Raw genomic sequence first — 27,949 nt, forward strand, 5'->3', positions numbered from 1 at the left:
TTCATGCATTATTTAATTTATTTACGTACCATAGGTCTTATTTTATGTCATATATATGTTGTTAACAGTAAATGTCGCCATGGATACAAAGTATGCGACATAGAAGAATGGGCTCCGTGGTCTTTTTGTAGCGCTACGTGCGGAGGCGGAGAACAAATAAGAAAGAAATATATGTGCTGTGATGAAACAGTGAAACCAAAAACTCTCCAGAATTGTTTAGATCATTGCAACCTAACAATTAGTTGGTATGAGTCAAATGCTGAAGAAAAACGACATTGTGGATTTCACTGTATGCATGGAAAGTACAATCTCAAGGAGCATCAATGTAAATGCGAATCTGAGTACAGCGGCGTATGTTGTGAAAAAGGTATGGACAAATTAGAATTTTATTAATTTCAACGAATGGTAGCTAGTTTTTTGCTCCATTACCTTATAGAATCTTGCTAATTGAATATTTTGTTTTACAATTTTAAGATATTTTACTCAAAACAACGTTGTATTTTAAAGCATCTTATCAGGTGTAATACCACCATTGATTTTCTCCTATTAGTCTTTGTTAAATTTGCATTTTTTTTAAAATGTGCAGAATTTATCTTTGTTTCAAATAAAGAAATACTTGGCATGAGTAAATTTTTATCCTGTCCAGTACTATAGCATAACACATAACATTTCATTGCATATAAGAAAATAATTATTACTGGAAGTTAACCAATCAAATTTCTCCCCTTATTTAATCTGTGTGCAAGGTTTAGTACCATGTAACCTCAAGTTTTTTTTAAAAATATTCTATAGAAATCCCAAATAAAAAAATAATAGTGCTTTGAAATACCCAAGATATTTATTTTTGATACAGAAATGTTTTACTGCAATAAAATGTAGGATTCATTACCCACAACTGTCAAATTCAAGGGAATATTTTTTTCGACATATTTTCGTATACAACCAGATGTGACGTACCCTGATTTGGTGGTATTACATCTACCATGCCTATAACAACGAGTAGTAATTTTAAATTTATCTTTAATAGACAAGATATTGTATTAATTAGTGGAGAGTTGAATGAAATACTGAAAGAAAAGCGTGTTTATTTAATGAACTGCTTCACATATTTTTTAAAATACGAATAGTGCTTACGAATTGCACAGGGAAATTTAAACAAAATGGGGATACTTTTACCTTTGCAATGAGTTGTTTTAAATACTTTGACAGTCCGAAATTTTTGTTGTAGGGAAAATCATAAAAATCGGCACATTTTGAATTATGATATAAATATGTTCTATTTACATAACATTGGTCCACACTGTATTGATATAAATGACGAATCTATTGGGGCAACGAAAGTCCTTAGCAACCGTGTTAGCTTCCAAGGTTTATCCTGTGAAAAATACGGATTTCATCAGAGAAATTTGTATTTTATTCGGTGGCGTTATTGATGGTCACAGTGACGTTGCGTCCAATAACTGTTGTTCTACGCCCGTTCAAGTTGAATAAACTTGAGTGTTATCTGCCATTTTGATGATCATATTTTGATAAATGTTAAGTCATTGTTGGTTTTATATAGTTTTACAATATAATTATTCGAAAACAAATCAGTAGAATATAATTGTCAATCATTGATTTGGACTTCACACTTCAACATGGATACACCATATTTTAATTGCCATTACTATTTTGAATAAAACAATTATTTGCACATTTTCTGTCGTGTCTTAAGTTGTTTCTAATCGCACCAATACTAATAAGTCACTGACGAGGTTAGTTTGTCCTGGTTCACAAGGTGCTGAACAAAATAAATTAAAAAATATTTTACTTGCTACCAATGAAAAAACGCATCGACAAAAATTGCTGTTTTTAATGTTGCGGTTTTTTTCTAGATATCTTCTTTTTTAAGTAAGCCTTCGGGTATGGGATATTTTATAGCTGTGTTGAATACCCGTTGTATACCTTCGGCTGTTCTCTGCTCTTTTGCCGGGTTGTTGTCCCTTTGACACATTTCCATTTCCATTCTAAATTTTATTCATCAGAATTACTATGAATAAAGGCAACAGTAGTATACCGCTGTTCAAAACTCATAAATCCATGGACAAAAAACAAAATCGGGGTAACAAACTAAAACCGAGGGAAACGCATTAAATATAAGATGAGAACAACGACATAACACTAAAATGTAACACACATAGACAAAATCCCACGAGAATAACAAATATAACATATATATATAACATCAAAACCAAATACATGAATTTGGGATAGACAAGTACCGTGACACGTCTTATCGCAATGTGATAATATGAATGTGAACAATACCACTAGAATTAATGAAAAACAATTCTATATTGATGATGATCACATATTGTATTCAAATCGATCAATGATTTTATATTTCAGCTTCACCATCTACCAAATTTATACAACGAACAAAAACTATGACTACAACATTAGTACCGAGAACTAAACTGAGTGCTACAGCAACTTTGAAACAAACGACAACAGTAACAGCCACAATGACTACAACAAAAGTAACAACAAGACCGACAACTGCTTCTACAACTAAACTGACGACAACACCACCCACACAACCAACAACGAGACTAAAAATACCAACAACAAAATCGAAAACATTGTTTACACCACTTTCAACAAAATCGACATCGGCATTAACAACGGTTAGACACTTAGTTGCTTCTCCGAAAAACAGATTTATATTATCAACAATTAAGTCCATTCCACCAAGAACCACATCAACAAGTAATCCAAAGAATGCTGTTAAAAAAAAGACAGCATCTATTACAAATTTACTTCCTTCTCATACAATATCGAAATTTGTAAAATTCAAAACCGTCGTTAATCTACAATTAAAATCAACTTCCAATAGGCCCAAAGCTCTTAAAACATCAGTGAAGAAGCATGGCTTTTCGACTTCTAAAAGCAGATTATTAATAAGGGCAACAACTGCAAAACCGATTCAAAGTCTTTCATCAGATGTAAATATGTTTATAAGTACGAAAGCACAACTAGGAATAAATCTCGGTACAAAAACACAAAGATCACATGGAAGGACAGCGGAGGTCAGCGATGTAAGTCTAGTGAAAACGACCATTCCATCGGCGCATCTAGCAAATCATGGTCAAAGGACAACATTTTCAAAGCAAACGAGTATATTTGAGGGTCATCAAACTATTGTTAATGGAGGTCTTTTAAAAACAAACATTCTAACTTACAACCCTCATAACAATAGAGGAAATCATGGTATGTGCATTTTTTGTTTGTTTGTTTTAATAAAAAAAAACGCATTTAGATCGACTTCATACAAAATTAAGTATGTAAATAGTAAAACTCCGAAAATAAAAGAAACAAAGAAAAATAAAACAATTAAAGCAAGTTTTTCAAATTCAATTCGAAAAAAATCAGTTGTAACTAGCTCGTAATTTGTAAATATAGAACAATCTTCATTAAGTTTGATATATCTTTTTATATAGCTCTCAGCTCCGTAATAATCAACGAGTTGTTCACTCGATCAGCTCCTTCGATAGTCAAATTCAAATGACGAAGTAAATTTTAACATTGAATGCCGTATATAAAGGCAAGGGTAGTATACCAGTGTTCAAAGGTCAAACATCGATGGAGTGAAAAAAAAGATCTGGGAAACAAAATAAACCAAAGGGAAACACAATAACTATAAGAGGAAAACAAAGGAAAACTGAAGTGCAAGAAAAACATACGCCAACATACATAAAAACGAACTTTTTGATAACAACTGATTTGTCCTTTTAAATTATAAAATCATTGTTTCAATTTTTTTTTTAGAGGTTTGAATGATCAATTTTCTCCAAACTGTATTATCGTCCTTTTAAATTTATTTAATAGGCACAAGCAACATTTCCTACAATTCGCCAAATGGAAATGGTAATATGAATATGATGTCTAGTTGTCTTGGTGATCCATGTCAACACGGAACTTGCTTGCCTATGAGTAACCGGTATTTGTGTTTTTGTGATCCTGGATATGAGGGAAAGAATTGTCAAATTAGTAAGTATTACAGATATGCACTATGAATAAGAACATTTTTGTACATTTCAACAAACAATCACTTCGGTCTTGAAACATGAAAGAGAGGAGAAATATACTTAAGAGACCTTCAAACCCACAAGTCGAAAACATCTGACAACGTAATGGGTGAAAAAGGAGAAAAAGAAAACAATAGAAATCAAAACACAACATGGATTAATTCAAGACTTATCAATACGCACCCAATCTAAACAGTTGGTTAAATCAGTTCGATGGGATAGATGCGTTCAACATAGTCACCACATTTTGGATTATTTAGTGAAAGAATATCATCTATATAGCGAAAAGTAGAGTTAAAGGATATTGCTTACTTCTTATCTTTCTTCCTAAGAAGTGCCTGTATGAAGTCAGCCGCCTCATAATAATAAAGAAACAAGTCGGCAAGAAAAGGGGCACAACTTGTTATTACTATCCCATTGGAAGGCCGACAGTCTGTTAAAAAACACGTTCTCCAAACGTAACAAATAGGTTGTCAATCAAGAAATCAAGCATCTTGATAATGTCAGTTTCAGAGAATTTTTTGTTTGAATCCGAGTGATCCTTTACAAAGTAGGATTTATCCCTCCCTAAGACAAGATACTTGTTAACATGCAACCATGATTTCAAAAAAGTGAAATCTAATGAAATTGTTTCAGTCCATATAATTTTCAAATAATACGTATACTTATCAATCAACCAATAGATTAATTTGTTCTAAGTAGTTTGTCTTAGATAAACAATAATTTATAGCATACCCCGTAAAGATTTGCATTCGTACCTCTGTATCAATGTTTTATACTGAGTTGGGTGTCAAAAGTCAAAAATATACAAAGTATAACATTGCGTACTTCTGTTAGGTGTTATATTTATTATATATATTTATGTGTTGTGTACAAATTGAAATGTTGTACAAATTAGATTTTTTGTAATAATTATTAGTATTTTGTGAATCTTTTTACAAAATAAGATAAAAGTAAGAACATTGTCTTAGTTTTAGCATATCCCTGTTTTATTTCCACAACAGGCTACAGTCTTGCACATAGTGCTACACAAAATTTATTAAAAAAACACCAAAACATATTTTGTGGACATAGAATATTGTATAAGTGAAAAAATCAGAATATAGTCTAAATCAATTAGATGTACTTATTTGTAGTTTAATGGTATACAGGACACACTTTGCTTAATGTTAAGTTGAAGTTTAATAATTTTTGAGTAAATCATTGAATAATATCATTATTGAAGATAATAGTGATCAAAGGTACCAGGATTATAATTTAGTACGCAAGACACGCGTTTCGTCTACATAAGACTCATCAATGACGCTCATATTAAAATATTAATAAAGCCAAACAAGTACACAGTTGAGGAGCATTGAGGATCCAAAATTCCTAAAAATTGTGCCAAATACGGGTAGGGTAATCTATGCCTGGGATAAGACAATCCTTAGTTTTTCGAAAAAATTGAAAGTTTTGTAAACAGGAAATTTATAAAAATGACCACATTATTGATATTCATGTCAACACCGAAGTGTTGACTACTAGGCTGGTGATACCCTCGGGGACAAAACGTACACCAGCAGTGGCATCGACCCAGTGGTGTAAACAGTTATCAAAGGTACCAGGATTAAAATTTAGTACGCCAGACGCGCGTTTCGTCTACATAAGACTCATCAGTGACGCTCATATCAAAATATTAATAAAACCAAACAAGTACAAAATTAAAGAGCAGCATTGAGGATCCAAAATTTAAAAAAAAATGTGCCAAATACGGCTAAGGTAATCTATGCCTGGGATAAGAAAATCCTTAGTCATTTACATAAATGACCACATTATTGATATTCATGTCAACACCGAAGTGTATCACCTGATGAAAGTAGGTGTGTGTCAAAATACTGATAACTTGTACAAAAACCCTTAACAATTATAAGTTGTACGAAATTACAACTTGCACACAATATATATAACAACTTATAAAAGTAGGCAATGTCATATTATTTATATATGTATTTATACTGCAAAGACGGTAACATTTGTCAGTTAATACGTGTTTCACTTGTTCGTGTAAAAATGAGAAATTTCAGAACAATTATCTTTAAAAACACGGGTCTGAATTGAGGATTTCTATTGACAGATACAGATGAATGTGAAAATGATCCATGTCAGTATGGACAGTGTATCGACAAAGTAAATGATTTCCATTGTGACTGTAACATTTTATTTAAAGAGAAAAAGTGTACAAAATGTAAGTAAAGTGGATCTCTCTGAAAAAAGTGTCATGACACACTATAATCGAGCATACTTATTTGTAAGACATTAAATGTTATATTACATTTATTTCTCGGGAAGGTCTATTTTCACACAACGTTTTCAATAAAACTTTAATTGTCTGCGACTGTCATAGAAGTGAAAGGTTTAGCTAGCTTTAAAACCAGGTTTAATCCACCATTTTCTACATAAGAAAATGCCTTTACCTCTATTCGTTTGAGGTGTTAAATGAGCTTTTATTTTGCCATTTGATGAAGGAAGTTTCCGCGAAGTTTTGTGATTTTACTTTTTTCATATATGATAAAATACTAGGCATATGTCGTCAATAGTAGATTTGATTCGTTTAAGGACATGCATTTTGAACGTTTTATTTTTCATTTGAAATTGAAAACATAATAAAAATATTGCTGTAACAAATAATAAACATGTTTTTTTTTGTAGTGAAGACATGGGCTGTCATTTTAATATCCTTATCAGCTTTGGCTTTATGTCTGACAGGTTGTTGCTTTTTCTGGTGCATTTCAATGTAAGATTAAGTATTATACAATGCAAAAAACACTTGTTTATAGATTTTATGTCATATTCTGTTTGACACTTCAAATAAAAGTAGTTTTACACTTTGTAATAGATTATATAACAAAAACCTTTTTCAGGTGATCTAGTCATATTTGAAATAATTATAAATGTTCAGTCGTGATAGAGATTAACAATAATGTAAAAAAGTGACTATTCTTCGGTTGGTAGACAACATAAAATGGATTGTAGTTGAAATTATTTCTTGCACACATTACGATTCACTTATTTTGTGGACCTTTATAGCTTGCTGTTTTATCTGAGCCAAGACTCCGTGTTGAAGACCGTACTTTGACCTATAATGGTTATCTTTTACACATCGTAGAATGGATGGAGAATTGTATCATTAGCATTCACACCATATAATATATTCTTATATCCATTATAATGAAAACTGTTCTTCCCGAGTACTGTCATGGCAGATAATCATAATACATATTATTCCAATTCATGATAGATAAACATTTTCATGTTCCTGACGTCGTAACTACAATCCCCTTCCCTTTCATGAATTTACCTACCGAATTAGACTATTTACCGGATTTGTTATCACATAAGCAACAGGAAGGGTGCCACATGTGGAGCAGGATCTGCTTACCCTTCCGGAGCACCTGAGATCACCCTAGTTTTTAGGTTGGGTTCGTGTTGTTTATTCTTTAGTTTTCTATGTTGTGTCATGTGAGCTGTTGTTTGTTTGTCTTTTTAATTTTTAGCCATGGCGTTGTCAGTTTGTTTTAGATTTATGAATTTGACTGTCCCTTTGGTATCTTTCGTCCCTCTTTTTCAAAAATCCATTCCAAACAGGATCTTGTGGTCTAGTACAGTTTTGTTCACATTAACCCTTATCATGTGAATTGGCACTGAAAGTTCGCAGATGTGTGAATGTTTAGCATGTTTATACTTAGATGGCAGTACAATTTTTTAGAATATTAAAATCAGATTTATCAATCAAGTCAAATTACTTTCAGATGTACGAAAAAAGAGGGAGTAAAAAGGAAAATTGAGCCAGAAGAAGAACCTTTACCACAAAAACCTAGACCCTCACCGATTGGAAAACCAAATGCTTGGTTAAGTTAACATAATTGGGCTTGTTGCAAACATTTGAAATTAAAGAAATGAATTTAATGCAATTAATTTGAACACTTATTTGATTAACGGGTGATTCTCTATAAAAAAAATAACATTGGGAAAAAAATCCTATATTTTATTATTCTTTTTGAATTGGTTGAAAAAAGGTTGATTTAAATCATATCTGTACAGTTGCCGACAAATAATGCATATTATATATATATTTCTATATGTGTGGATGTAGATGTAATGGCTTGTACATATACATATTATATATAATGTCAAATAAATTTGCTTTATTTTTTTTTAAATTTTCATTATACTAGTGTTAATTGTTTTCTTCCTTATACTTCAATTTTATAAATATATATTAAAGTCTGATGATATCCTTCTCTCTGAAGCCCTGAATGTCTCTGAATCACTAAATAGTTTAAACAAAAATAGTTGGTATAGTTGTATTACTATTCTTATGAAATATCTTGATATAGATCTTAAATTCGTTAAAAATTCAAAGATAGATTTTAAATAACCATTTACCGGAAATTAAAACAGAAATATTCTTGTATTTGGAAATCTGAACTTTACAATGATAGACAAAAAAAAAAAAAAAAAAACAGCATGGAAATGAACAAAGAACTTACAGACTATTTAAAGAAAATATTTATGTAGAAAAATACTTTTTAATTTTGAATGAGGATGAAAGGCGACTGCTCACTAAGATCAGAGTCAGAACACATAAATTAGAAAATGAAAGAAACAGATATGTGAGGCTTCAAGTATATGTAAATTATGTAACACTGAAGTTGAAGATGAAATTCATTTCTTCTTCAGTGTCCTGTTTTAGAAAATAAAAGATCTGAACATATAAATTACTTAAATAAGGTTATCAATAACTTTAAAAGCCTCCCAAATAAATCAAAATTAATATGGTTATAATTAATGTCATCTAAGGATAATAAAATAATTAAAAAAGTAAGTGTATTATCGTGTATTTTATTCAAAGAGAGAAAATCAATTCTAGATACAGTTTAGTCACCGGTAGTTTGTCCATCTATATTATATTGTAAAACTATATATATTATTTCTGCAGAAATTATTTTGTTGAAAAAGACTTGACTTTGTTTAATTCTTAAATAATCAATGTAATCAATATGTGATCACTTGTATGAAATTGAACTTAATTATACTGCTCAAATTATTGGGCGTCATAATTGACAATAAAAAACTTTGTTGCTGTTGTTGTCGTATGATTATCAACAATAAAAAGTGTGCTTTGGCAAATATTTGGCTTTATCGTTTAATATTTTAGGTTTGCCTTACGTAAAAAAATACTGAATCAAGTATTGTATTGAAACAGTACAAACTAAATAAAAAATACTATATCTCTTAATTTTTTATGTAACTAAACTTAATAAAAACAAACAAAATCCAAATAAATATAACAAAACAGATGAACCACTGGACGTTATGAGACTTTTGAAAGTCACTTTATCATGTACTGTACTTTCATTGATTCTAAATTATGAAGAAGCTTATCTCTAAATCAACTTATGTAAATTAATGAACATATCGCTCGCCCAAAAAACCTTTTCTGGTTTTATTTTCAGTAGAAACTCTCAAAACCTATTTTTTCTTAAACCAAAGATGATTTCAAACGGGTTTAATTTAGTAATTTACTGCTAACTATGAAAGCAAACACATAACACAGTGGCTAGGGAAACCATTCAGATCTATTACGTTATTCAGTATGTGTGAATACAATGCATAAAATGTTAACAATAACGATATTCAAATTATGCTAATGTAAAATGTGGTCATCTTTCTAAGCCTGTATACCAAATAAGTTGAAATGACTTGATGTTTTGATTTTTATCACTTTAAACGTTTAATGGTGCCGGTTCATACAAAAATAAGACAAGAGCATAATGTCTTAAAAAAAATATGATTAATGTAAATGAAATGGTTTCTCTTTATAACATAACCATAAAACACGTATATACACATGGGTCATTATAAAAAAAAATAAACAGATCTACACCTGTTTGTCTAATGGTTAAGTCAATAACTTTTGACGAATTGGAATCACTTTTGATAAACTGTATCATGACACATGAATAAGATAAAATATTACAGAAGGACACCGTTTCGCTCCACAACATCACATACATATTTGTTTATTCTGATGCAATATCAGTATTTAGTTCTATTTTAATCTTCAATCAATCCTAATTCTATCTTACTTTTGAGATATAGTTTTTCATATGTGACGTAATTTTTCTGCTGTTTCAGAAATTTCATATGTTCAAATTTTTAATGCCTTTTCACCATCGTATGTGACGTAATTTTTAATGCCTTTTCACCGTCGTATGTGACGTCATTTTCATAATTTACTGCGTTGAGGCCTGGACTGAGTCGGGTGTGTCTTTTCTGTGTTGGTCATTCATTATGTATTCGTGTTTGTTTTATGTAATGAGTTAATACTTCAGTTTCATTATGTATATCTGTTATATAATACTTCAGTTTCATTATGTATATCTGTTATATTCATTTGATAAAATTTACTGTTTGCAATAGCATTAATTGTTCTAAATAATTAGGATGTTCTTATCCCAAACATACAAACTTAGCCGTATTTGACACAACCTTTTCAACTTTTGATCTTCAGTGCTGTACAACTTTGTACTTTTTTTCGCTTTCGATCTTTTATATCTGGGCGTCACTGGTGAGTCTTGTGTGGACGAGGAGCGTTTTTGGCGTATTAAATTCTAAGCCTGATGCTTTTTGTTATTCATTAATCATGTGTTTCTTTGTCTAATACGTTTTCCTATTTATTTGTATTGTAGTCCTGTAATATTATGTTGTCATTTCTATGTTATATTTAACATTGCCATTAAAGGGCGAGGTTTGGCATGCCACAAAACCAGGTTCAACCCACCATTTTTTCCTTTAAAAATGTGCTGTACCAAGTCAGGAATATGGCCATTGTTATATTATAGTTCGTTTCTGTGTGTGTTACAATTTAACGTTGCGTCGTTTGTTTTCTCTTATTTTTGAGTGTAAATTGACATTGAGATAAGACGTGTCACGGTACTTGTCTATCCAAAATTCATGTATTTGGTTTTGATGTTATATTTGTTATTCTCGTGGGATTTTGTCTGATGCTTGGTCCGTTTCTGTGTGTGTTAGTTACATTATAGTGTTGTGTCGTTGTTCTCCTCTTATATTTATGCGTTTCCGTCAGTTTTAGTTTGCATTGTTACCCCGATTTTGTTTTTTGTCCACGGATTTATGAGTTTGAACAGCGGTATACTACTGTTGCCTTTATTTACGTTATTAAGAGTTATGAAAAATAGTAACACTAATATATCTTAATAATAGATTATTGGTGACCTTTTCCTGTTTGTCTGTTCTATGGTCGTGTTGTTGTCTCTTTGACAAATTCCCCATTTCCATTCTCAATTTTAGCATTGTAAATCACTTACAACTTCTAAATTGTACTGCAAATAAAACTTGAAAACTGCTTTAAATAGATTTGTATAGATTGTAATGATATACCAGTCTCCCATAATCGATATGTTAAAAAGGTTTAATACATAGTTTCAATTTTAGGGTAAAATTCATCGTTTTGATTTGGAAACTTACACATATGCTTTATCATTATATTTAAAAAAAAATGGAATATCACCGAATAAGTACATTTACTTGTTATTTTGAAAATCAGAAAGTCAGAAACCAATTTGAATGAATTCGATAATACTAGAGAAGTTCAAATGTATATGGTAACTCTAAAGAATTTCACCGATCTTTTATTTTGGAGGAGAAAACAAAATATTGAGATTCTTAATAATTAGGGATAAAAAACTCAGCCTATGATTTTTTTTTAATTTACTGCGATGTCAACCCGAAGTAGATATATTGAAAAAGTTACTAGTTCAAATTTTCGCCATGTTTTAGTGAAATATGATTAGATTACCGTGAAGAAGAACACTGTAGGGCTATGAAATTAGTTTAGTTTTAAAGGAAAATAATCACTGAATCGATTCATATAAGGTAGGAGTATTTGCCATTGATTTATAAGGATAGAAAAAGCGTCCGAAGCGGAGACTGTCGTGACTTAAACAAATTTAGTTACCAAACTTTTTCTATTTAAATGGATAGCCGACCTTCCTATGAATAGAAACAAGTAATTGTGAAATGGCCCCAAAAATAACTAGTATGGTGTAAAACCATTTAAACGGGATAACCAACGGTCTAATCTATAGATAAAAATCGAGAAACCATGGATTATTTCCCCTGATATCCCATGTTGAATGTAATTCCGATTTTGTCATTAATTAATATAGTATAAAACATATGGTACAAATATTATGTTGATAAACACAACATAAGTTTGTCTTGATTAACTAGATAATGCATATATACTTTAAGTCATTTAAAAATTAAAGTGCAATTCTTCTTTTTTCACCTTCAGGAATTTGAAGAAATAATAAAATGAGTTAGTTTTTCAAACAATTGGCTTCCTCTTTGACATATTCCCCACAAGTTGATTGAATCAACGGTCGGGATATATTTGACTTTAATCTCAGAACCAGACTGAGTATATTATAAATTTATAGAGAATAAAGAGATATTATGATGATAACACAAACTCCATAACTAAAGCGCTTTTGAAAACTAGCTGATGGACTATACATATATGAAAATGCCTGTACCAAAACAGGAATATGAAAGTTGTTGTCCATTTGTTTGTTGAGTTTTATATTTTGATAGTTCAATTGTTAAGGGACTTCCCCTCTCTTAATATTTTCCACGGGGTCCGGTATCTTAATGATTCTTATTTTCACTAGATACACCACGGTCAAGGAGTTCAACAAGGAACCCCAGTAAAAGTCCCGGTAAATGTGTTGTTATTTTATTTCAATTATTCAGGTAAATCATATGGGTATACATTGCTAAATGTGTGGTTATTTAAAAGTATAAAACGATAATTGTAAATCTGCTTCTTAAATACAGAAGCGGGAAATATGAGTAGTTTTTTCTTCCCGTCCTTTTTTTTTAAAGAAATTCGCCAATTTAACCTTTTTTTATGGATTTGTATATGATGCCACGCCTAGGCCATACGAACTTTTATTGAAAAGATAAGAATATTGTATATTCATCAAAAATATGTGAGGGTGAAGGATGGCGCCACTGTTAAAACAATCATGTTTTCGTGATATTCCCCTTCATTATTTCGTCATAGGTACGTCACTTTAGTAAAAAGATGATTTGACTAAAACATCTGGAACGTTTGATATATGTTTTAATCAAGTGATCACTACATTATCACAGTTTTATTTTTTACGGCTTTAATGGTGAGTTAAAAAACCAGCTCCTTTCTTCTTTTAAGATTAATACATACTACCGACTATATCCTAATGCAGAAGAATTTAATCTCTTTTTAAAAATCGCGCCAAAAATAAAATTGATTATGAATATTTTACGCCGCTTCATCTGTTTTAGTAAAATAATTCAGACAACTTGATTTAAAATTTCCCATACCAGCTCCTATCTCCTCGAAAAAAAAAAAACCCACAGCAAATTAGTGAAAAGGAAATTCTGTTACAAATATATATCAAGTCTAGAATTATCTTCGAATGGCAAACTGAGTTAGGCTTATTTGACAACATTTTGTTAATTCTCTATTATCCATACTAAGTCTGCGCAGCATCGTGCGATCAAAAGTAAACATACACTATTTACTTTAAAAAAAAAAACACAACGAGAATGTCTCTAAGTCAAATGACCTTTTTAACATAATTAAATTGACTTAACAGAAATATTTCTTGATGTAAACTTTAAAGAAATAACGCACATGTACAATGTATGTATATTTTTCCTACCAGGAACATGTTTAACTTTGGAAAACAATCAATAAAGTTATTTCACAGCATAATTATGTATTCTCATTGCCTCTTAAAGTTTCTTTTTTTTTGGTACTTCCTGGAACAGAGACGACAAATTGTAATGAGGACTATATTTACGCCCAAGATTAAAATACCGGTATCTGTGATGAGTTTTACCAAAATATTATAAAATTGCATAAAAACTACATATAACAAAACTATAATAATCCACTGTTTCCGAAAAACTTCATTGTTTTTGTTGTTCCAGGATTTCCTTTTTATACAAAAGAATCAATATTGTTCTCTTATTTGATACTTATGGAGCCAACACATTAATTTTGTTTAAATTTAAGTTCTTGTTAAGAAAGCGAAAGTTTTCCATATCATTTATTACTTAGCTATCCAGTTATTTCTGTAATATGTTCATCGTTCTTTATTTAAATACGAATTTTCAGTAAGCTTGATGATATTATATATAATACCAAAATAAATATACTTTATCACCAAATGATTATTCCATAAGAGATAAGTACATAATGGTAACTCAACACATATACTGAAATTAAAGCATATCCGCATAATAAAATGTGGAATGCATTCGTTTAATGAAACAATGAAACATAGTTAAATAATATTGGTAACAAATATATCTAATGATCAACAACAAAAACAACATTGTGCAAATTTGACTATTTGTCCTGATTTAGGTTCTCACTAGCATCATTTTCAAAAATGGTTGTTTAGTATTAACCACATAAAGCAGCATGACGGTTCAATGAGTGTTCTAAGAGGTTAAAACAACAGTACTTGTTTCACATTTCTGAATATGTCGTCAAGATGTAAAAATGCTTAAAGTGGCCCAAAATTGTTTACCTCTTTCAAGAATTGAACAAAAGATTTCTATGGAAGAATTACATAAAAATGTACTGTAAAAGAGAGGCGAGTGATAAAAAATGTACAATAAATGGTCTGATTCCTTGTGCGGCTTTGATTTTTGATAGTTTTTGACTTTTACATATTTTGACAAACGGCTTTACTTTTATTAATAGACATGTATTTTCGAAATGCGCAACTGACACAGACACATTGGTATCATTAATGTTATTATATATATGTGTGGTTAATACATAAACTGTTATAGAATAAAATAAAACCCTAAACAAACACGGTTATAATTTATTTACACATACTGATATTCTCAAACTTTGGAAATATAAATCCCTTTTTCAATTTCGAGATAGCACAATTATGGTGTTATTGGCTCATTTATCATCATTTAAAGAAAGTGAATGCTGTACAAAATGTTTAGTTTCTTTCACGCTAAAACCTTTCAACAAAAGAATTGTATTTGACTTCTTCGATTTTTTTTTATTAAGACTGTTTTCACATACGTTTAATATTTAACTATACTGATGGGACATAAGTAAAGACAACTGAACAGTAGTATAAAGCGTTTCGAAAGTCATAAATCGATTAAGACAAAAACAAATCCTGGTTATAAACTAAAACCGAGGGAAACACATCAACTATTAGAGGAAAACAACGAAACAACAGAAACACTGAAGTGAACAAAAAACAAACGACAATGCAACACAGAAACGAACTATAAGATAACAACTGCCATTTTCCTGACTTGGTATAGGACATTTTAAGAAATACATTATTCCACTGAAACTATTAATCTGTTCTTATATGTGTCTAGTGTTGTTTTTCATTTTAAAAACAATAAAATTTGCTTCAATATCTAATTAGTTGAAGCGAGGAAATTAAGATTCTCGTCAGTTGTAGTCATTTTTGATATTGGAATTTGTGGAATTTGGTCGTGCAGATAGTTGATATTGATAGTCTTAATTTTTTTACATCTTGTAGACTAGGTGCGATTTGGTGCTTGCCAAATAGTAAAACACTTAAAAAAAAACCACCGTACTGAAAACATACGAGCTTATGGTTAAGTGACAAATGAATATAATTGAAAACAGTGTGGCTGTGGCCATTGATTGACACATTAAATTCATCCATTGACTTGGACAATTTACGTGAACGTTTGTCTGTAACGACCACTGTTCATGAAGTACCTACGATAGACATTTAAACTGTGGGGTCACCAAAGGTTTCTAAACGCCTTTAATTATAAAATAATCCGAAAAATTAATCAGGAATAAACTTTATGTTTTGATTTATATAATTGATATAAATCAAAACATCGTGTTATTTCTGATTAATTTTTTCGAATTACTTTATTAAGGTGTTGAGAACCTTTGGTGACCCCATAGTTGAAGTGTCTTTAAAAAGTACACAGTGAGCAATGGTCGTTACATACAAACGTTCACCTAAATTGTCCCAGTCAATAGATGAATTTAATGTGTCAATCAATGGCCACAGCCACACTGTTTTGAATTTCATTCTAACTAGGTAGATACATAAAACAGCTGAAGATATTTTCCAATTATGTAATTAATTTGACACTCAAACCTCAGTAAAGTCTGGCGCCATTGAGTTGTGTAATATGTACGAAACAAGAAAATGATGTTTGAGAATTATTAGTTTGGAATAATTGATTAGTTTAACAACCACTGGGTTTATATCGTATAATAATACAAAATCGGCTCTGTTGTCCTGACATGAAACATCATTCAAAGAGAGATAACCATTATTTTTCTAAGATTTTGATTTCTTGACGACAGTTATTGCCAATTTGTGCATATCACGTATTTGATGTTCGGTAGTTGTCGTTTGTTGAAGTGGATCATGAGTGTTTCTCGTTTCTCGTTTGCTGAATAGATTAGACCGTTTGTTTTCCTGTTTGAATGGTTTTATACTAGTCTTTTGTGGGGCCATTTTAAACTTACTGTTCGGTAAAGATTGTTTATATCAGTCTGTAGTTTTATTTTTTTACAATCTATAAAAGTAAATTCTGCAGATATCTGTATATTTTAGTTAACACAAGGTTCTACAGCGTGACTGTCTGTGCTACTTAGTATCGGCTGTTTTTTAATTTTATTTAGCGCCATCAGATTGACTGTAATTAGAGCTGGAAATCATGTTTAAATTTTATTTTGTGGATTTGTATAGTTTTTATAACTTATATAACTTTTGTCTAGATATTTGTAATTGTTTTTAACATACAGCCCTTGGATGTTGTAAACTTCCAAAAACAACGTGTATGGTGTAATGGTGTATGGCATATGGTGCAATGGTGTAAGGTGCTATGGTGTATGGTGTAAGGGGAATGGTGTAATGGTGTATGAGGAATGAAGTGATTGTGTAACGTGCGATCGGGAATGGTGTGAATGATAGTGTACGACCTTTCATTGGTTGCAAACGAAGTTTTTTTTTATTTCATTTTATCGGATTGTAAGCATAAACATAATAAAAATCTTAATATTTAAAATTTAATTGCATTATGGGTAATTTCGGATCGTGTAGATAGAATGGGGAATGGTGTATGGTGTAAAGTGTAAGGTGTATGGTGAAAAGGTGTAACGTGTATGGTATAATGGTACAAGGTGTATGGTGTAATGGGGTATGGTGTATGGTGTTAAATGGAAGTTTACACTATCCAAGGACTGTATGTACAGGGATGGATATAAATAACTGCTTTTAGATATACACCTTTTATTTTTAAGTTATATCGAGTTTTGTTGGAAAATGCATATACGAAGTCAGGAATGTTGCACAGGTTTTTCACCTGTTGTGTTGCTTGGAAGCGCTTGATTTTGTCAGTTTTATGGAATTCTCTCCTTTACGAATCTGTTTCGGAGTTCGGTATTTGTGTTAAACTTGTTTTGAATTAATCATATCTGTTGAGAATTTCTTTTGGATGAAGATGTTGCTCAATGACTTCGAGACGTCGGAGATATTCAACGATCGAATCTTATTTAGAAGGACTATTTTATATTTTTTATATGTTTTATCAAGACTGATTTTCGTAAAAATTTGTGCCGAAATGCTCTTCTAAACGCTTTAAGAAAAACACAAGCCAATTATCACCAATAAATAAGTCTGTAGATACTTTTTATTATATATATATAGTGTACAGAATGTGTGAATACAAAGCAAAGGCAATACATATGTACAGATGATTTAATAGAATCCAAAAGTTGAAAGACGCGGTTTTCATTTATGTTTTAGACTGATTCATTAAATGCTAAGATGATGCTCAGCTTTATAATGAACACGTTTAGTTTTAGTAAAATTAAAAAACAAACCTGTTCAGATATGAGGTTTCTTTTTTTTTAAGAAGACATCTTTGTAATGTCCAGTGTCTAATCTCGACAAACACAAAAAACATCATTTTGAACAGTAGTTTACAATTATGACTACATAGTTACACACTTCATCTGATAGATTGTGAACAAGTGAACAATTGAAATTCAAATTGTCAAATTATTTCATAAAAATTCAAATTACATACACACCATTAACTGTAGTTTTTATTTATTTTTCGTATTTCTTTAAACTTGGGACTGCAGCTCCATGCAAACTGACCATATGAGTTCCAAAATGTCCCATTTCTGATAGAATTGGAAGCTGATCTGATTGAACTCAGCTAATTTAATAGATTGAAAATGCTGTAACACATTATTGTATTAGGCATGTGTCAACGCCAAAAAAATAACACGATTCAATAAACTGTCTGTTTTAACAGTGGATTGCATTATATTTGTTATTTCTAAAATGTGTTTGTATAAATCTATGCACTCTTGATTGTGACGTCTTTGTAAACTACAATTTCTGAAACTAAGAGGCACTATGTGATTTAAAACATTTGAAAACAAGGAGAGTTGTTTCTCTTTGAATATACAATGTACTTTGGCAATATGATGGAATTTGTTTAAACTAGACTACATTTTTATCTATGGCCAAGGTCACTCTATATTTTAAAAACGATTGATTTGTGCATTTAAAGAGGGGGCAAGGGGGTTCCAATAACAGCAAAACAGTGAATTGATTTGGCTTAAAACAGATAACAAGGAATTGAAAAAGGATAAAAACAGATAACAGTAAATGAAATTTTAAAATCAATACGGTCCGGGACCAATCAAGTAGATCTTATTATATAACTGGTTTTATGGATCTAGCTAGGCCTCAACAGAGTCATATACATTTTAATTATGCTCCTCACCAGGAATCCCTTACCATATGTTTCCCTTTTTGTAAGATTAATAATTGATTTGAATTTTATATGTACGCATGGGGATATAGGGAACATTTTCACCATTTATATATACGTAAATTTGAAATTCGAACAATTCTTAATATCAAGCAAAGCAATTATGGAAAACATGGATACCTGATGAGGATAGGCCTATATCCATACAGCTTTGCCAGAAACACCTTTTATATATGTTGTGTACAAGTTATAATTTTGTACAAATTATGATTTGTACAAAAAAGTATACAAATTACAATTAGTACAAATTTTGGCATTTGATAGATCAATTTTTGTGGTTTGGTATTTTTTTTTTCAAAATGAAGCCAGTGACACCTTATAATAATTTGATTTTCAGAATCATTTTTTTCTGAAAGCACATTATAGAAATTTTTTCAATGATCACATAATAAACCTTAGTTATAAGATACAAAAAGACTCAGATGAAGACAGAAAATGTAATTGATACAGGCATGTCAATTACATGTACGAATAATTCTGATAATATAATAGAAATTAGCTCAAGTGACTATTCTGATAATATTATAGAAGTTGGCCCGAGTGACAATTTGAATGACACCAAGTGAAACATAAATCATGCATCTTATATGAAATTATTGAATATGGAGAATTTGGGTACCGCACTGGAACAGCTGTAGGAGTATTTAAATGATTGTGTCGAGAAATTAAATTGTCTTGCAGCAACAGTTGCTGCACTTCTTTTGTCGCTATGTTACAAAGCTTTAAAAAATGGTGGTCACAATCTCTGACATGGAAATGCAAAGAGGAGGAGTAGCATTTCTAAATGTGAATGCTGAAAGCAAAATATAATGTAATTCCCAAAGCCATTATTCACTCTCATGCTTAAACAAATGACATACAACTATTTTTGTATTTTGCAAATAAGTATTTTAAAGATATGTGGTATGATTGCAAATCAGACATATCTAAAATAAAGAGACCGAGTGACACAGAAATTAACAACTATAGCTCATCCTACGGCCTTCAACCCAAATCAACTATAAAAGGCCTCGAAATGACAATTTAAAGAAGAATCAAACGAGAAAACTAACGGCCTAATGTATGTACAAAAATGAACGAAAAATAAATATGTGACACAACACAAAAAAATAATGAGCAACAAACGTAGTACACAGCCACAAACAACAACCACTGATAACAAGGCTCCTGACTTAGGACAGGCACATACAAAATGTGGCAGGGTTAAACATGTTAGTTGGCGCCCTAACCTAACACGAGACAGTGGTGTAACAGTACAGCATATGTTTTATTATATGGTCATTGAATGAAAATTTTATAGGGTGTACCAATTTTTTTTTTATATAATTCCGTACTATAAGTTATTATAATAGTGAGAAGTGAATCTTGGTCAAATTTTGTTATTTGTACAAAAAATGTGTACAAAGTCAAAATACAAATTATAATTTGAACAAAAAATGTGAATGTACAGCCAAAATAAAAATTATAATTTGCACACTTAATGGTACAATTTATAATTTGTACAAAATGATACATCTAAACACATGTTCATAGACAATGGAATGGATTACAAACAATACATGTAAAATAACATATAATGGAATAGTCCTGGACCTGATTGATTTTAATATGTTGATGTGATGTATCTGACTGGAATTCCTTCTGCAAATACATAAACACCATATTACCAGTGGAAAGACCCAAAAAGATATAAGAAGATGTGGTATGAGTGAAAAGGAGACAACTCTCTATCCAAGTCATAATGTTCAATTATCTTCAATTTCTACTATTTTGCTGTCAAAAATTGCTAACATTCCACTTTTCAATAACAGTTAACAGGAAATACATTCTCACAATAACAGATAACAAAAACAATAATAGTCCTATAACAGCTAACAAGGAATAGGATAATAACAGCTAACAGTAAATACATTTTCAGAATAACAGATAACAAAAAATTAAATTACCCCATAACAGCATAACATTTAAACCCCTTGCCCCTCTCTTTAAAGAAGCTAGTGTCGTCTAAATAATAAATAACTTTTCCTAAGTCAAGCACTTGTTTAACTGTTCTTGACATTTTGCGTCTAACGCACACTGGACTTATCTTGTACGATTCATAGATTCGATATTAAATATGCATCAGGAATTTGTGTGTATTCAAGTTTAGACGCCTTCCAATTAACAATTTAGGCGACTTCAAAAGACACTATTGACGGTCTTATAATACGATATAATCATAAATAGATATAAATAGATAACGAACATTCGCTATTTAATTTTTTTTAGTCTGGTTGATATAATATTATATATAAAGTTTAAAAATGAGTAAACCCTTCTTTTTACCTGTCTAAAATTAGCTTTCTATGATCAAATAGGTCAACCTAATGTATATGGTTAACCCTTGTTAAATTTTCATTTTAATAATTGAATTCGCAAAGTCACATGAATACGAACTAAATGATGTCGAATTTTTAGTTGCAAGTGCATTATTCATCAGAGATGGGGCTTTGCTTATTTTTACAAAATTGAACCAAACTTGCTGCTATAGCAAATACGTATTTCACCATTTCATATTCATTAATGATAATAAGAATCAAAATAGTAGCTAAGACTCTCTAATCCCTAATTATCAAAGATAAAAGAAAACACACAATATGACAATATAATACTTGATCGGTAACTTTTAAGTAGTGTATATCTTCCTGTCGATACTATGTCGTCACAGAGCCATCGTTTTCCAGAAGGATATTTCAAAAGCGGATTGCTGCTTACAAAGAGGCAAATGAATAAGGGGTTTTAATATAAATATTCAGGTAGGATGTAGTTCATTAAAATAATAGATCAAGTATGACGTGGTTAATCCATGTATACCATGGATATGTTTCATATAGTCCTGTTCTCGCCTTCCCCGCTTATATTATCGAAATAAACCTGGGAGCATCAAAACAGGAGCCACCAGTCGAGGTGGTACACTTACTGCTTATTTATACAAAATACCCCGGTTTAAGTGCGGGTCGTCACTGAAGTACTGAAAAGAAATACAAAAGGGTAGAGTGAACCCCTACAATAAATCCAAATTAAAAAAATTCACTAAACAATCGCGCGTGATCAAACTATAATTTTAGAAAAAAAACCCAAGAAAAATGAAAAAAAAATCTTTTGCAAGTCATAGTTTTGAGTATGCATTAAACAGCTAAATTCGCATATGATAGTAGGTGAAACATATATACACTTTCAGCATGTATGTTACGAAGCAAACTATTTAAAGTACCTTGATTAAAAAAGGAAAGTTCAATACATAAGTTTAAGAGGTTTCAAGTTGGTTAGCTTTTGGATCAATTGATTAAAGAAGCAATACATATTAAATTCTAAATTGATTATCAATCACTTTATTTATATTATATGCCTTTCAATTTAAATATTTTGATAGAAATTGATACCATTGCATATTTATCAGTTTAGTTTTGGCAACTATTCGATAAATTTTCACTTAGATATGTTCTTCACAATCGGCATTCTTGACAAGGGTATAAGCCATGTATTTATTTCCATTTCCTTGTGATGTTATATCAATATTTATCATTATCCGTAAAAAATATATGCACTTAAAATTGAACAAGGTTATTTAAAAGTGATATGATATATCATGAGGAAATAAGTAACTTTCACATTGCAATAATGGACAACTTTAAAAAAAAAAGAACAATTAGGGGACGACCAGGAATGGGGGATAACAATTAATAGTAACAGATGAAATTGAATAGTTGAAAAAAAGCCTCCGGTCATATCCCAGATTAATAAAGTGGTGTCTCCTACCTCTGTTGATAAGTAAACCCTGAAAATTTGACCAAAAAATAATTGTTTTGGTATGATTATTCTTTTAATCAACGTTCAGAATCCATTGATGTTCATGTAGTTTAACTATTCGTGTGCAGTTAGTTAGGTACTATTCAGACAAGTCAGGACGATATTGATCTTAACAGGAAAATGCTCATTATCGAATATAGACTGATCTGATATTATTTGACTGAAAACGAATTGCGTAGACCATTCTGAATTCCGCTGAAGTCTGAAAACCAATAAATAATATGTTCTTCAGTCTTTGACATGCTGTTCAACTCTAAATAACCTTTTCAGATAAAAAATTGTTTACATGATTTATGATAGCTCCATCAAATATTTCCAATAGAAGTACGGATTGTATGCATATGAATATGAATAAAATGGAGAATGGAAATGGGGAATGTGTCAAAGAGACAACAACCCAAACATAGAAGAACAGACAACAGCAGAAGGTCACCAACAGGTCTTCAAAGCAGCGAAAAATTCCCGCACCCGGAGGCGTCGTTCAGTTGGCCCCTAAACAATATATATACTAGTTCAGTGATAATGGACGCCATACTAAACTCCAAATTGCACTCAAATATTTAAGTTGGACCGTCCTTCATTCTATATTTGTACAGAGACAATAGGAAACTTGAAATTTACACTAGTTGTGCTATTAGATGAAATTGCATTTAGTTTATACTGAGAGATTACAATAGAATATTCTCGATAACATTCGGGGTTTTTTTGTGGAAACTTCGTTCATTCACGCCTTCGAGCTGTAGCAGACATTTTATTTTAATGTCCGCTCTAGTATAATATATCAAACCTTTTGAAAATAATGTTTTTCAGATATTGGTACGGATATGTGGTATGATTACAAATTAGACACTCATCCATAAAGTGCAGATGAAGTAGACGAACCAAACAGCATTCAAAGATTAAAACCCATTTAGACTTAAACCTCGATTTGTCATGCACGGTCATCTCAGTACTTCATTCCATGACAAACGAGACGATTTTAATTTTGAAATTATCGATTTCCCCCACCTTAGAAGCAATATACCAACTTCACCTGCATATGGGATATACATTTCCCAACATGTTCGGTTTTCAAGAGCATGCACTATATATTCATACCTTGTAAAAAGTTATCAAAGATACCAGGATTATATTTAAGGTGGTACCTAACACTACAGGGAGATAACTCTGTAAAATCAGTTTAACGTTTTAATTACGTTGTGATGTTAGGGGAATATTAAGCTTCTCAATGATCAAAATTTGTGTTTGTCAAACTGCTATATAACCAGTGTAATTTTTCTGATAAAATGGTTGGTTCAAATTTCTCGAAATTTTTATATATTTGTCAAAGGGTCAAAGTAAGTAGTTTGTCAAAAGTTTATGAATATTAAACGAGCCAAATTTATTTTAGTGAAAGTGTTAGGTACCACCTTTATACGCCAGACGCGCGTTTCGGCTACACAAGACTCCTCAGTGACGCTCAGATCAAATAAGTTATAAAGCCAAACAAGTACAAAATTGAAGAGCACTGAGGACCCAAAATTCCAAAAAGTTGTGCCGCTAAATACGGCTAAGGTAATCTATTCCTGGGATAACAAAATCCTTAGTTTTTCGAAAAACTCAAAGTTTTGTAACAGGAAACTTATTAAAATGACCATAACATTGATATCCATGTCAACACCGAGGTTCTGACTACTTGGCTGGTGATACCCTCGGGGACGAAACGTCCTCCAGCAGTTTCATCGACCAAGTGGTGTGAATAGTTATCAAAGGTACCAGGATTAAAATTCAAACACCAGGCGCGCATTTCGTCTACGTAAGACTCATCATGGAATTTGTTACCCCGATTTTGTTTTTTGTCCATCGATTTACGAGTTTTGAACAGCGGTATACTACTGTTGCCTTTATTTATTCATCAGTGACGCTCCGATCAAAAGAGTTATAAGGCCAAACAAGTACAAAGTTAAAGAGCATTGAGGACCCAAAATTCAAAAATGTTTTGCCAAATATGGCTAAGGTAATCTATTCCTGGGATAAGAAAATCCTTAGTTTTAAACGTTACCATTGTCTGCGCAGAAAGTTGGTGAAACAGGGATATGTCAAAGAACATTTCGCCAAGTTTCTAAAAACAATAACATTGGAAGGTACTACTGCCTGGTTGATAAATAATTCGTATCAGACTCACACATATTACACGATGGTTTTGAAGTAAAGAGTATGGGCACTGACGTTGTTTATTAACTCAATAACGTGTTATATTGTTTTGTATTTGTCTTTATGAATACGACTTTTACTGTTAAGTCTATTCTTCTGGTGGTATCCATTTGACTTGGCTCTGTACTTATACATCCCGTCATTGTGTAATGGTTCTATGATAGTTTCTGTATTCTTATCTTTTATTTTGCTTATATGCTTTTTCAGTATGCCTTTTTGTGTTTCATGTTTACATATTACGTGGATCTGTACCTATACATCCTGTCATTGTTCTATGATATTTTCTGTATTCTTGTCTTTCGTTTTTGTCAATGTGCTTTGTCTGCTTTGTTTATTGTTTGTTTATATATCGGTTTGTTTTTCATTAAGATAATAACACAACATTGGCTGCTGTTCCCCTATTTTTTTACAATGTTACCTATTGTGTCTGGTTTTTTTTGTTCACACACCGTTGTCAATATAATGGATTTTTCACGACTGTTATACAAGTGAAAGATTTAGTTAGCTATAAAGTCAAGTTAATTCAACATTTTATTCATTAGAAAATGCATACAATTATGTACCAAGTCAAGAATATGACAGTGGTTGTCTATTCGTTCGATGTGTTTGAGATTTTGAGATTTTGATTTTGCAATTTGATTAAGGACTTTCCGTATTCATTTGGTTTTGGGAGCTCATTTTTGTTTTTAACAGTTTATCATACAGTTCAACCTTTTCTAGTGGGTTTTTACATGCTGTTCTTCTGTTGAAAACTTACACCATTGTTTCCTGTCATTGTTAAGTGACGACTAAGCTCTTACAAACATATTTAACCCCGGCATCGTGCTGTATATGGCTGTCAAAAGACAGGGAGGTTATAGTACAGTGGATTGAGTTTGTTTCTGTCTACCTTAACTAAAAGCCTCAGACAGATTATTAGACAGTTTTGGTGATTTGTGCTTGTCTTATTGCCAATTGTATCGCATACATTTCTCCTTATGTGTGGTATTGATAATTTGTCAAAGGAGGTTAGATTTGAGGTACTTCTTATTGAACATGTCCGACTTAGGTTTTAAAGTCTAATCCAAAGAAGCAGTTATATAAATGAAAATCTTGAGAACCAAATCATTTGGCTTTAAATGAAGTCGTTGTTCGTCTTTTGTATGGTTCATATTTTACTTACCGTGGCATTTTATAGTTAACTATACGGTATGATATTTTTTTATCTCAGTGATTTTATACTACTAGTAATGTAAAAATATTTTCGTCAACTTCAAATGAATGAAATCTTGCTATTCACAAATGATATCGGATATGTTCCTTACGTTGTAACTACAATCCCCTTCTGTTTCATGAATGTGACCTACCGAATTAGACTATTTACCGGATTTGTTATAACATCCTGGAGCACCTGAGATCACCCCTAGTTTTTGGTGGGGTTCGTGTTGCTTATTCTTTAGTTTTCTATGTTGTGTCATGTGTACCGTTGTTTGTCTGTTTAGCCATGGCATTGTCAGTTTATTTTCGATTTATGAGTTTGACTGTCCCTCTGGTATCTTTCGTCCCTCTTTTAAGGAATAAATATTTTTGATATATGTATTTGTAATCGACAAAAAAAAATCGTCGGTTTTTTGTTGTTGTGTATTTTTATTAAAAACTTGATTTTATGTTTATGTTTTAGACATTTCTATGACTCAGAGTAATCATATTTGCTTTTGTATTAATTTGTTATAAGACAATCGTCCAAGATACCATTGAACTACACGATTTAAGTTATTCAAATAGTATAGGTGAATTCAAAAGTATTGGTAGTCGATCAGGGTAAAGGTTCACGAGTAGGACTATTTTACTGAAGATTGTTGATGAAAAGTACGTGATTAAAGTTTTAAGTGATATCAAAACATTTATAGAAAAATGATATATTCAAAAAAGATTTGTTGTCCCATTATTTTAGTATATTTATTCCTTCTTTGTAAAGCTGTAACGGGTAGTTATTGTATCGTGGAGGACAGATGGGCTCCATGGGAGGCATGTAATGATACTTGTGGAGGACAAGGAGGACTGTCACCACCAGGAGTTCAACAAAGGCAAAAGTATATTGGTTGTGATACAACAAAATATAATTCCCTGATCGCATGCTTGAACGGCTGTAACATAACATTCAGTTGGTGGCAGGCAAATGCTACAGAATTTCAGTCGTGTCGGAAATGTCAGCAAGGAGGACAATTCAATTCTTCACATAATCGTTGCATCTGTCCAAATGGATATGGTGGTGCATGCTGTGACGGTAAGTTAACCCTTTTCAGATGTTTTTGAGATAATTTAGTACTCTAAAACCAGGTTTAATCCACCACTTTCTATATACGAAAATGCCTGTACCAAATCAGGAATGTGACAGTTGTTATCAATTTGTTTGATGTGTTTGAGCTTTTGATTTTGACATTTTATTATGGACTTTCCGTTTTGCATTTTCCTCGGATTTCAGTATTTTTGTGATTTAACTTCTTACATACTTTAAAAAACATAAATCCGTTTTTTATATACAGTGAAACGTAATTCAATAAATGTGATTGTCTAGAACTCAACCAACCATAATATTATATCACTATTATGTGTTTGATTTGAAAAGAAAACATAATGCATTATTTCAAATAAAAGAACAAACGAAGATGTTTTAATAAGTTTTTCAAGTTAGAAATGATAAATATTTTTGTTTGTTTCTCATAGTTAAAACAACAAAAGCAACGACCACTTCTACAACTTCAACTACAACTGCAACTTCTATGACAATATCCGCCTCAACGACTCCAAAGTCTATCGCAACAACGCAAACAACAACCATAGATGGTAATCATTTGATGTGTTACTATAGTATAACGGCCATTTCTTATTACTGTATGATTACTATTCAATGA

At 31.3% G+C, this 27,949-nt stretch overlaps 1 protein-coding gene across 1 annotated transcript; it reads left to right on the forward strand.

Annotated features, from left to right (window-relative positions):
* Positions 1-27,949, forward strand: LOC139491105 (uncharacterized). The gene is made up of 6 exons (XM_071278514.1): positions 1-367; positions 2,389-3,249; positions 3,868-4,029; positions 6,181-6,291; positions 26,989-27,321; positions 27,762-27,949. Exons 1-6 carry the CDS (start codon positions 4-6, stop codon positions 27,947-27,949), a joined length of 2,019 nt encoding a protein of 672 aa, XP_071134615.1. The 5' UTR covers positions 1-3.

Source organism: Mytilus edulis, chromosome 1, assembly GCF_963676685.1.
Source record: "Mytilus edulis chromosome 1, xbMytEdul2.2, whole genome shotgun sequence".
NCBI classification, from domain to species: Eukaryota; Metazoa; Mollusca; class Bivalvia; order Mytilida; family Mytilidae; genus Mytilus; species Mytilus edulis.